This window comes from Drosophila miranda, chromosome XL, assembly GCF_003369915.1.
Source record: "Drosophila miranda strain MSH22 chromosome XL, D.miranda_PacBio2.1, whole genome shotgun sequence".
In the NCBI taxonomy this organism is placed as follows: Eukaryota; Metazoa; Arthropoda; class Insecta; order Diptera; family Drosophilidae; genus Drosophila; species Drosophila miranda.
In genome coordinates, this window is record NC_046673.1 from 14996383 (window position 1) to 15008622 (window position 12240).

The window sequence follows — 12240 nt, forward strand, 5'->3', positions numbered from 1 at the left end:
TCGAATATTTATGGCTAGATAGATCTCTCAGTCCTGCCCACATCATTTTATCCGATTGATTAATCAATTTTCTACTTGACTGGTTTATTTAAAATACTTGCTGTTATTGTATTTTGACTAAAACATGGGGTAAGCAACAAAGTTCAACAAAAAAACAGTCGCAGTGGTGCTGATATTTGAAGACTTGTTGCTTGTCAACCGGACTATGGGCATTTGTATACTTTATTTTGTTGAATTAATATAAAATTCAACGCATGCAAGGTTTAATCAACTTAATTTTTCCAATATACTTTGTCGATTTTGACCTCAAGCTATGTTGTCCTTGCAATTTTCCTTGCTATCCATACCCTTTTTCATAGTCCATTCAAAATGACGACTCATATTTTCGTTGCAGGAGTGACCGTCTGATCCTCAGAAATACCGGTGGATGAAATTTGGAATAGAAATATACTGTCTTATTTTCCAAATATACCGAAGAATTATTCCTTAACTTTGATATTCGGTGGAATATTAGTAGCTAATAAGATCCTCGGCGCTAAACATAAAATTTTAACCGATTTATGAATACATTATCTACAAAGACTCCCTTAAAAGTCCGTTTTTTCCACCGACCTGGTAAAAAATGGATTCGGATCCAGCGCCCCCCGAAACATATATATTTTTTTTTAATACAGTTTTTTAATCTTCACAAATTTTCATTTTATTTCGCTTGAAAATAGCCCTTTTTTAATATTAACTATTTGATCCCGATTCTGTGACGATAGTATCGATTTTTGAAATCAAAAACATTTAATGCGATGGCGCCACCATCGATTATTTGATACCACTAGTGTATTTGAAATCTATTGTGACCGAGGATTTTTCGATCAAATATACCGTCTGACCCTCAGAAATATACCGACGAAGTAGTACCGTGTTTTCCTTAATTACTAGTATTCTAAAATTTACGATCGACTCGATCAAAAATGGTTGACAATTTTCCAAAATAATTTCTTGTAATTCTTAGAAATTGACATTGCCACTACATTAGCATTTTCTTAAGGTAACCGACCAGTTTGCTGAATAGAGCTTTGGCAGATGTTATTGCAAGTTCCTTAGCCTGATCCTTGACTTCATCGGGTACACTATCTGCCGCCGCACTAATGCATGACCAAAATCCCCCCTGAGCAGGCAAACCCTCCACCGTCCTGTTTTCATCTTCAAATTTCTTGACTTCCCGATCCAAATCGTCGTCCACCTGGTTTTCATCTGCTGTGCAATGAACACATTCCTTGTACAGCGCAATAGCCGTTTGGATGTTCGCCAGCAGCTGGGAATCATCCGCAGGTTCTGCATTCCTCAGGAGCTGGTTCAGGCGGGCCCGATCATCGTCTATCGGACCAGCACTGATGGTGCCTGTGAGGCACACCAGAAGAGCCAAAATGCAACTGAAAGGAATAGTGGCCAAGTATTAAACCTCAATCACGTATTTATATGAGGTGCCTACCTTAGGTGGACTAAACGGGACATTTTTGACTTCGCTTCTTCGTGGAGACTTGGAGTAAACTGATATTTGAGGCCGCACTAGTAGCTCTTTTAAAGGCAGCCTCCCATCATGCAATGAAGCTCCATTTTCCTCGGAATTGATAACAATATAAAAATATTTAATTGATGAACCTGAATTCCGATGAAGTTCGACGCGAGGGTCACATGCAGGTTCATTTGCACAGAAGATTTGTATTTTCTATCGCATTTACGAGGAACTTTGCCAGCGGCTTATCTCGCTCCAGATGTTGCCTCAAGGGTACTGTGCCGCTGTGGATCCACTCCCCCCAAACCATCTGATGACTCTCTGACTGCTCTCCCCTCTCTCAGCCAACTGGTCCTGGGGCTGGAAGACCGAACATACCACCTAAACGCCTTTGGAAATACCAATTACCTCCGATGAAGATGCCAGGATCTCCTCGCTGATTTGCATTGGAGTACTAATTGCCCCTGGGCGACCGCATTAGCCGCCAGTGGGTGCGGCTCTCCAGCAGTCTCATCTTCGTCCTGGCCTTCGCAATTAATATGGGAGCCTCAGAGGTGTGGATCCTATACCTGTCCCGACTGATTCAGGAACTCCAGGGAGTGGAGCTAACACAAAAATAAGTTATCTCAAATGATCTCGATGAGTGGAGTAATCGATGCTAAAGTAGTAATGGCATTCCTACAAGATTTTCCCAATCACGGAGTAGTGCCGATATTAAACCGTGACTAGCATGGCACAAAATGTGCTGTTAGCGCAAACCGCAAAGCTATTATTTAAAACTTAATCAAAAGTATCGATGCCCGGCATTTGGCAGATGGCGCCACTGTTCACACAGCTGGGCGCATTTTTTAGCACATTTTGTTCGCGCGTGTGTGCTTTAGTGTTAGTGTGGTGTGTGTGTGTGTTAGCTTCTGGCTAAATAAATTCATTTTTTTTACTGTGACACAAAATAAAACCCAAAACGTTTACGCGAATAACTATTATAGAGTGGTATTACCGACTAAGCGGCTAATCTCGTTGGCCCCCATCTGGTACGAACCGCCGCGCCCCTAGCCAGTCCCAGTGCGTGCCCTCCCGACCCAGCGCAGCGGCAATTCGGCTGCTTGACGCAAAAGTTGCAAAAGCAAAGGCAAAAGCAAACGAAAACTTAACCTCGCAAAAAAAGAAAACCCAAGCGAAGGAAAGACACCGAAACGAAAAGGCAGAAAAAGCACAAAACGCAAACAGCAGTGAGTGACGACAAAAGTGCGAGCGAGAGAGGGGATATACCCACATGTAGTATATTTAAGTTGTGCGCTCTACTGTGTGTGTGTGTGGGTTTTCTTTTACTGTTTCTGTTGTTAATTCCCCCCCGCACCACTCCACTCCATCCACGAGCCATTGTTGTAGTACTTAAAACGTTGTTGCGCCTTTGCCTCCCCTCACCCGCTCGCAACGACGCTGATGGAACGCGGCTCTGCTCCCTGTCCCCTCCCCGCTCAATCCTCGTGCCATCATAAAGCCCTACAAATGAACTGAAATTAACAACAACAACAAAAGAAATCCAAAATTGTGAACAAATGGAAAAGCAAACAGCAAAATGAATGTTTTCTAAGAAATATTTTTGAATAAATGCAAAATCAACAAACATTTTTTGGGGAAAAGCAAACGCAAACGCAATTGGGGAAAAAAATAGGACCAACAACAATCGCAAAAGCAATGCAAATTGGACAAAAAAAAACTGCCGCTAAAGCAATACATATTTTTAACAAAAAATACAGTAGAAAAAGCAATACAAATTTAAAAAATAATCAGCTGCAAGAAGCAATAAAAATGTGAGAATACAAAAAAAAAAAACAGCCGCAAAAGCAGTAAAAATAAGGGAATAACCAGCTCAAAAGCAATAAAAGAAAAATATGTATGAGAAAAAAGCAAACGCAAAAGCAAAACTAGGGGAATAAAAAGCAGTCGCAACAACAAATTGGAAACAGCACAAAGTAAACTCAGAAAGTAAGAAGAAGAAAAAAATACCGGTGCAAAAAGCAATCCACAAATGGTACGTATGTACAGTGTGTGTGTGTGTGTGAGTATGTACGATCCACATAAGGGTGTGTTTGTATGTGTTCGTGTGTGTTCCCGATTATGCGAGTATTGCGTTGGACATCATCTGCCCGCCCAGGGTGTATTCGTATGGGGTGAGGTGTTCCGCTGGTGTTTTTTTTTTAATATGAATATTTTCTACATTGAAACCCAGTGGGAAAGATAATCTTCCAATATGTCATGAGTACGTACGAGCGCACTCTGTGGAAGAATCACCTTAAATTATTGCACTTTGTACCCGGCTGCGTGCCTGTGTGTGCGTGTGTGTGTGTGTGTGTGTGTGTGTGAAGAGGCTGCTGGTGGCGTTGCTGACTGCCGCCTAGAGGCGTGGCCGCCGATTGTGGGTCTAGTTTTGGTTCGGTTCGCATATCTTTTTTTTTTGCACTTTTCTTTTGAGTTGGCCATTCGTCCGCGTCCATTGCGAATGAAGCCGATCACAAAAGCGTCATTCGTGGTCTGAAGAGGGCAGTAGAAGAAGCAGACCAAGCAGAGAGTGATAGGTGATGAAGAAGAAGACGGCGAAAAGGGGGTGGGAGCGAAGCTTGGGCACAACATTTAACCCTAGAGTGGAACCCAATATTTTTTGGTGGCTTTTGAACCATTTGATGCCCCTTAAAGATACATAGATTGTGTGTGTTTTTATTAAAAATTATTTATTTAGAGACAACAGATTATCGAAATGGGAACATAGACCTCTGGTTAGAATAATCGGGAACATTAAAAATGTATCAATCTAAAAAAAATGTCTAAAAATATACGTATTTTATTAATCAAAGAAGTTTTTGATAAGACTGAAGATAAGACAGGGATAGACGGGATAGTACGTACCATAAAAATAATGTCTGTAGTCTGTAATGGACTTTCCATTATATTGGTTTTATATCCAACTTTCGTTTTTAAAAGTACCTTAACTTTTTTTCCAGATGAATTTGAATTTTTTTGGTCTGGCTCTGACAAAACTTGTGGCATTTTTTGCCAACAAATGCAATCACTATGAAAGCCATCAACAAAATGTTAATTATGTTAAGGTTAAAACATATTAAACACTAGTTAATAGACCAGAAAACACCTCCCCGATGGGAGAAAAAGACTCTAAGAATTGAAATCAATAAAAAATAAAACGAAATCCGTATCCGAAACCGAATTAGAAATAATAATCATACAATGGAACACTTTCAAACGTCGCTGAATCCAAGGAAACAGGAGCTGCTCGAGGCGCGCTTTATTGGTATTCGGGTAAGTGCGAATGGTTCTCTGTTTTAGAATTATAATTATAATGATATACCTTAAAGGAAAATAGTCATTCCGAATCCCGACTGGTCACTGTTTGTGGCCGGTCGCTTATGGGAAATTTTTGTACAGCAGTTTGGATTTTCAAGCAGATAAAGATATACTATTTATGAGGATCGATAATGCCTTCCTTTTCAGTCAGTCCCACATGCCGTGCCCTTGCCCTTTGCTGTACAACAGGGTATAAGGAAAAACACAGGGTACTCCTGTGGCCCTGTAACCCATCGATGGGTTAATGGCAAACGGTTATTGCACTTTGAAACTGTAGTCAGTGGCAGTGCCAGTGGCAGTGCCAGTGGCAGAGGCAGACATCGGTCTGAACAAAAGGCAACTTTAAACTTTTCTTGTGGAAGATGCAACATGCAGATGATGTTGCACTTGCAGATGCTTTTCCCCATAAATAGACAAAGAAAGAGAGAGGCAGAGAGAGAGAGAGAGAGGGAGGAAAAATGTAAGCGAAAATAAATTAGCGTATAAAAGAAAAGAAATGCAAAAGAGAGAGAGAAGGGAATACAAAAGAAAAGAAAAACATAAATGCAGTGAAAAGAGAGAAAGAGATAGATAGAGAGAGAGGGGACTATGGTACATAGGCAAAAGAAAAGCTAGCTGGATGGCCAATGGAGCTGCCAAAGCAGAAAGCCTCAAATCAAAGCCTTGCTCAAAGCCAGGATCCGGGTTCCTTAAATCCTTGGTAGAGTCCTGCCAAGAGGGCATTTCAAGTCAATAGGATGTTTAGGAGGACATCTTCAGCACTCTCTCTCTCTCGTTGTCCGTTTAATAATCTCTTTCAGGCGGACAATGCAATTGTCCGTTGTGTATCCCCTTGATAAATCGTGGGGCTGGGGGGCATATATCCCTCTCTGTCGCTCTTCTTCCAGCACCTCTTTGGAGGTACTTAACCTCTAGCCCCCCCCACACACACACACAACTGCCTTTTGGTGTTGTCAACATCTCGTCTCGTTTTGTGGGTTGAGGCATGTGGTAAAATCCCAGCCCACACACACACACACACCAAATATATTCAATACATAAATGGAAAAAGACAGAGAGAGATAGAGAGAGAGAGTACATAAAGAAGAGGCCTACACATAGAGATTTTGCTGTACAATCCACAACCAATACCCCTACCCCTACACCAACCACCCACTGACTGGCCAACCCATACAAGCCCTGCCTTCCCCCCTGCAATCCATTTCCCTCATCTTTTTTGGCCTGAACCTTTCAAAAAATATAAACAAATACATTTCCAAAAACATTTAATAATCTGGCAACGTCATCATTCATTAAGCAGGCCTCACTGTGAGGCTCACCCGACCCTCGGGCACTGTTAAACGCTGCTGGCAAAAGTCACGCTGCGATGCTCTGTTAAACTTAACATAGAATCCGCTCAGCTTTTGCAGTTAACAGTCGTGCTCTGCTGTTAACCAGTTAACAGCTGAAAGCTACTGCTCAGCTCTGCTTCCTGCTCTTTAACAGTCTTGCGCTCTCCTGTTAATGTTAAGCCATTCTCACCTGCTGTTATCGACTGGCTGTCTGTTAGATGTTTGCGCTGTCGGTCGCTTGCTGATGATTTCTGGGCGCCGGATACAAGCGTTTAAAAATTGTTTCACTCAATTTGCAAATTAACGCAAATTTTTTGGAGCAAATACGGCTGATGCGGGGCAGAAGCGATATCGGTGCGCCCGCCGTTGTTGCCAATCTCGATGCTAATTCGAGACAGAGCCACCGCCGGCGTCAGTCGTCCGTCAAATATGATGTATGTGCACATAACCTAACATTTAATTGGCCTGACGCCGCACCCGCACCCGCACCCGCCGCCAGCCCCGCCAACCCATCTCAGTGGTAACGTAACAGCAGCAGCAGCTGGCGCTTCCGCATGTTATTAACAGTGACGTTGTAGCCGGCTAAATGCGGAACAACAGCAACAGAGTCATGTCATGCACGTGTGGATGGTGTGCTCTCTCTCTCAGTCTCTCTTCAAAACTGCTTGCTCTGAGTACTGCTTTCTCTCTCTCATCTGCTTGTCCTTTTGGGAGGAGACTGGCAAAACTGCTTGTTCCACTATCAGTTTTTGCATTACGGCTCTGCTTGCTTGTTCCTCCATCAGTTTTTCGATTACAACTCTCTCCCTCTCTCTCTCTTAGGTAATTGTTCTCTCTTAACGGCTTGCTCTCTCACACTCTCTCTTTCTCTCTGGCACTGTTAATGTAGTCGTAGGTCGCGTCACGGCCTGTCTCTTTGCGTTGCTCTGCTTGTTTACACGCGTGTCCAAAATTTCCCGGCCTGCCAATTCGCCACAAAAATCTTATTTATTATTTATACGATTAATTTGCGCGAGAACTGTGTGTGAAGTCTGTACTCAGTGACAATTTTGCAGTGTTGCGAAAGTAATAATTATTTTCAAAAAATTACTGTAATTGGGAGTGACGGTTTTTGTTTTTGTTTTTGTTTCTGTTTTTTGTTGTATTGTCCTTCAGCTCTCTTTGAATTGTGCTGGGCTCTCTTTCGGTCTCTCTCTTTGTGTCTACCTATCGTGTCTCTCCTTCTTGCTTGTTATGCCGGCTTCTTTGTCCTCTGTTTTGGCCTCTTGTTTCTCTGCTGTTCTGCCTTTCGAGCCGATTAATCAGTTTATTTTGATTATACTTGCGACGGCTTGTTGTTGTGGCAAAAGAGAGACATCTTTGGATAAATCTCTATGTACAGTTAGAGCCACGGTTCCGATTAAAAAACCCCCCAAAAAGAAGGGAAAAACTTGAGAAGGAAACATTGGAACGTGCGAAAGGCGAGGCACGAGGCACGAGGCAGAGGCCAAGCCGCAAACGAAGCTGCGCCTCGAATCGGCGGCAGTTGTAAAACGTTCGTTGTTGGATTCGGCGGCCGGGCCTTCGTTGTCTCGTGTCCTGGTGCGTGATTTTCCTTCCCAGGTCCCCCCCTCCCCCACCCCATCACATCCTGCACACAATTTCCCCCCAGCCGCCGCAACAGCAACAATGGTGGCACGCTGACGCTGCAGTCGACAGAAGAATTTTAAAGCAGAAGCAGAAGGCGCGACGAAGGCGCCTCTAAAAAGGAAGAGTGGAGGAGGAGACAAGAGAATAAGGAGGTGGAAATGTTGAGAAGAAAAGGCAAAGGAACAGAAGAGGAGGAAAAGGATTAGGGGAGGATGAAAAGAATACGAAGAAAAGGTTGGAAGCAGAACGAAAATTAATTTAAAAAGATGTGAAGAAGAGGACTAAAGGGGAATGAAGAACCATTGAAGAAGGCCCACAAACGGCACAGTAGAAACAGTAGAAAAGGAACGAAAAGAAACGACACAGAAAACTATTGAAGAAAGGGTACAGTCAAAGGGCGAAAGGTGGCCAAAATTACGACACAGGAAGCAATGAATAGGCATCGAAGACGAAGCACAAAAAGGATAAGTACCCTTAGGAGAATTACAAAAAAAAGAACGAACCAATTACCGGAAAAGAGGTAGAAAAAAAGCGAAAAAGGACTCCTAACCTACAAAAAATTGAAGAAGAATTGGATCCAACCCAAAAGCTATATAGAAAATGGAGGAAAAAACAAAATGTAGAAGAAGTAAAGGGAAGAAAAGAAGAGAAATGCTTTTAAGAATAAGAAACAGCGGAAGAAGAGAAAGGATACCCATAACAGAAGAAAAATAGGAAGAAGAACAACGGGAATAGGAATCGGCCACAAAAGAAGGACTGGAATCGAAATTTGAAGTAGAAGAACGACTGGAATATGAATGGGAAGCAGAAGTACGAATGGAATAGAAATGGAAAGCAGAAGAATGACTGGAATAGGAATGGGAGGCAGAAAAACGTCTCGAAGTGGAATGAGCATTAGAAGAACGAATGGAATATGAATGGGAAGCAGAAGAACGACTGGAATAGGAGTTTGAATCAGAAGAACGCCTCGAATAGGTACGAGCACCAAAAGAACGAATGAAATAGGAATGAGAAGCAGAAGAACGACTGGAATAGGTATGGTGAGCAGAAGAAAAGCTGGAATTCGACTTTGAAGAGGAGAAAGAACGACTGAAATAGTAATTTGAAGCAGAAGAACGCCTGGAATAGCAATGGGAAGTGGAAGCAGCAGAGCACAGCAAACCAAGAAGGGCAAACGAATGGAATAGAAACAAAATTTAAAAAAGAAACAAGAAGCAGGAATGGAAAAATAATAGGAACAAACGAAAAGCACACGATGGAATGGAAAGCGCCATGAAAAGGAAAAGCCAAAGACGAAGACTGAAACACGAAGAAGTGCAAAAACAAAAACAAAACACGAATTGCCACTGCACTTCCACCTCCCCCCCACCCTCCTTTCTGTTGTTGTTGCTGTAGTTTTTCCTCCGTTGATTTCCACGCTTCAATGGACGTTATTTTTTTTTGTTTTCAGTTCGCAATCGTCGTCCGGCGTCGTCGTGTTGCATATTCGCGGTGTTCCCATCATTATTGTTGTTGTTGTTGTTGCAAGTTGCAATTTGCACTAGCGATTGTTGGGTGGAAGTGAGAGCGGGATAGTGACAGGGAGAGCGAGAGCGAGAGAGAGCCAGTACCGTTAAACCAGCCAGAGAACGGGACAGGACGGGACGGGACGGGACACGTGTATTTCAATAATCCTTTATGAATTCTCCTCTTGTTTTTTTTTCGGTGTAATTCTTTTTTAAAAGTGAAGTGTCAAACATACGAACCACAGCAACAACGGAGAGAGCGATAGAAAATTGTAGTGTGTGTGTGTGTGTGTGTGTCTGTGTGTGGAAAAAGAGAGAGAAGAAAAACCTGAACCTGAAATAAAACACAAACCAAAAAGGGAAAAGAAATAAAAACAGCGTTTGCCGGCTGGCTGTGCCTCCTCCCGAGACGCCTCCATTCCATCCATCGGACGAACAGCAGCAGCAGCAAGCCACGAAGAAGAAGCAGAAGGAGAGAGCAGGCAAGCACGAGGCACGAAGCACGAGGCAACAACGATGCCCGTGGTAAAGCAGCGGAAAATGAGCCGCTTTAAGGTTAGTGTTCAGCGCAAACAAAAAAAAAATCATTGGAGAAAGAGGGCTAGAGAGAGAGAGAGAGAGAAAATAAAAGACATGGCCGCCAGATGCCGGAAGATGGCGTGGAAGATGAGGATAGAAAACCAAGGGAAAGTGACGATAAATGGGATAATAGTTGCAAAGAGACGAATGAAAATGGGTTGAGAGTCGAAACAAGGAGACGCAAGGACAGGATGCGATGTGTGCCTGGCAAAAGGCAGGAAGGGAATGAAGGAAGAGATAGACAGGCGAAAAAGAGGAGCTGAAAGCGATAATTGGAGAACCAAAGAATGGATAAAGCAAGCGAAAAGATAAAAGTGTCCTTAGATATATCAAAAGATATAAAGAGTGGAAACCAGGAAGCATATAATGAAGTTGCATAAGCACAGAAAAATGATCCAAGAAGGATATACAAATTAAGGAAATTATTTATGAAAGAGATCTCCTGATCTTTGTAAATATGAGACTGCATATCTCCCGCCACCTATTGGGTGCTTCAATCCGCTCCTTCGTTTCATGGCGGTACTGTACCCATACATGATAAGCATGACGTTTACTGTCATTCGTAGGCGTCAGCTGTGCTTCTTCTTGTACGCTTTTGCATTCGCCTTTTTACCCCCAATCGCAATCACTAAATAATTAAGCATACTCGTATGGATGACCGCATTCGTATAATTGTTTTTCCAATGCCTTGGGGTAGCCCCCAGGCGTGAAATCGAGGACATATTCCACAAAGGATAGGAATAATAAAACCTTGTGCATAATGAATTCAAATTGCTTTGATTTTTTCTACATATTTTTCTTTGTTTTTTAAATTGTATATTCTGAGAATATTCCCAGTATTCCCCGACTCCCTGGGATTGGAACAGTGTGTCCCTATTCGCTGGTATATTGAGAGTGGCTCCCCCTGATAGAAAGAGAGTGAAACAGTGTGTCCCTATGCCCTTATAGAAAGAGAGTGTAAACAGGGTGTCTCTATCCCCCGATATATTGAGAGTGTAAACAGTGTGTCCCTATCCCCTGATAGAAAGAGAGTGTAAACAGTGTGTCCCTATTCCCCGATATATTGCGAGTGTTAACAGTGTGTCCCTATCCCCTGATAGAAAGAGAGTGTAAACAGTGTGTCCCTATCCCCCGATACATTAGGAACGGAACAGTGGTCTTAGATATTTGTATCGCTCGTTAGAGCCTGCATACTCCATAATTAAGTCATAGACTCCTATGGCAATCCATCAATCAGCTGGTCCATCAATCAATCAATCAATCATCGATGTGACCTGCAATCGCCTGGTCGAAATATTTTTGCGATTGAACTTGGTGAAACAAGCCGCCACAGAGGAGTTTTTGCCACACCAAACAGGTTCCCAGGGGGCCCTGGGGGGCACCATGTTGAAAGAAAGATGCTGAAGAGGAGTAACCCAGCAACCAGTAAAAAATAGCCAGAAGGGGAGCCAAACAGCAGGAGAGAATCCAGAAGAGAAAAACCTAATTTCTCTATTCTCCTACTACATGGCTGCTCTTCTTCTGCATCAAATATCTCAGCGTTGAAATGGACAATGAAATACCCTTTCCTTCAAAAGTTGACTCTGCTACGCCCAGAAATGGTTCGAAATTTCGGTATTTTCTAAGTCATGGAAATCCGAATAGTTTTTCCCATATCAAGGCAGATTTCCATTGATATATTTTTAGATGCGAACCATTATGAGATGTCTCTGAAGATTGCCAATTTCTGGTTCAAATAAACGTTCATTCGATGGTATTTTTTTCGATAAAAAAGACTAGCCTTTTCTTCCGTCTGTTTTCCTCAAAACCATAATGCCCTTCTAATGATTGAAGGGTATCAAGAAAAAATAAAAGAGCAAAAAAAAAAGTGGAAGAAAAAAATTCGCAAGTTCGTTGAACTTGCCGTGAAAATTATATGCCGCCGCCAGCTCTCACGAAGACGACAAAAAAAAAACACACACACAAACGCACAAACACTAGGAGATGAAGAAAAGACGAAGTAGGGGTATAGCAGGGGACAGGAGAGAAGAGGAGAAGAGAGAGAGAAAAAAAAGCACAAAATAAAACTAGTCATGCGTCGCTGCTGGCATCGACGTCGGCCGCCTCTGCTGCTGCCGCTGCTGCATAGATTTTGCGACCTGACCTAAAATGCAAAAATGTTAACGACTTGACTGCTTGGCTCTCTGTTACTTAACAGCCAGACAGACGGCACGGGACGGCAGCTGTTAGGCAATTTCTAACAGCAAGCGGGAGGGAGCGAGAGGGAGAAGGCAGTGAAAGGAGGGCCCAGCTGAGGGAGAGGAGGATGGAAAGAGAGCACGAGTGA

The 12240-nt window shown here is 42.8% G+C and overlaps 2 protein-coding genes and 1 long non-coding RNA gene across 3 annotated transcripts in view; 2 read left to right on the forward strand and 1 right to left on the reverse strand.

Moving 5' to 3' along the window:
- Positions 1 to 976: 976 nt before the first annotated feature.
- Positions 977 to 2181, reverse strand: LOC108154739 (protein Turandot Z). Its single transcript, XM_033394376.1, has 2 exons — positions 1487 to 2181; positions 977 to 1427 (listed from the first exon to the last, which is right to left on the reverse strand). The coding sequence occupies exons 1-2, from the start codon at positions 1507 to 1509 to the stop codon at positions 1022 to 1024; spliced, it is 429 nt and encodes a 142-aa protein (XP_033250267.1). The 5' UTR covers positions 1510 to 2181; the 3' UTR covers positions 977 to 1021.
- A 129-nt stretch (positions 2182 to 2310) lies between these two features.
- Positions 2311 to 3241, forward strand: LOC117189237. The gene is made up of 2 exons (XR_004473313.1): positions 2311 to 2739; positions 3155 to 3241. It is a non-coding gene; the product is annotated as an uncharacterized LOC117189237 (long non-coding RNA).
- Positions 3242 to 3270: 29 nt separating this feature from the next.
- The window catches only part of LOC108154706 (neurogenic protein mastermind), a 94464-nt gene continuing 85494 nt past the window's right edge, over positions 3271 to 12240 (forward strand). The window contains exons 1-2 of the mRNA XM_017285069.2: positions 3271 to 3545; positions 4513 to 4825. Of these exons, the coding sequence (XP_017140558.1) occupies positions 4754 to 4825 (72 nt within the window). The 5' untranslated portion in view covers positions 3271 to 3545; positions 4513 to 4753. The remainder of the gene's footprint in view (positions 3546 to 4512; positions 4826 to 12240) is intronic.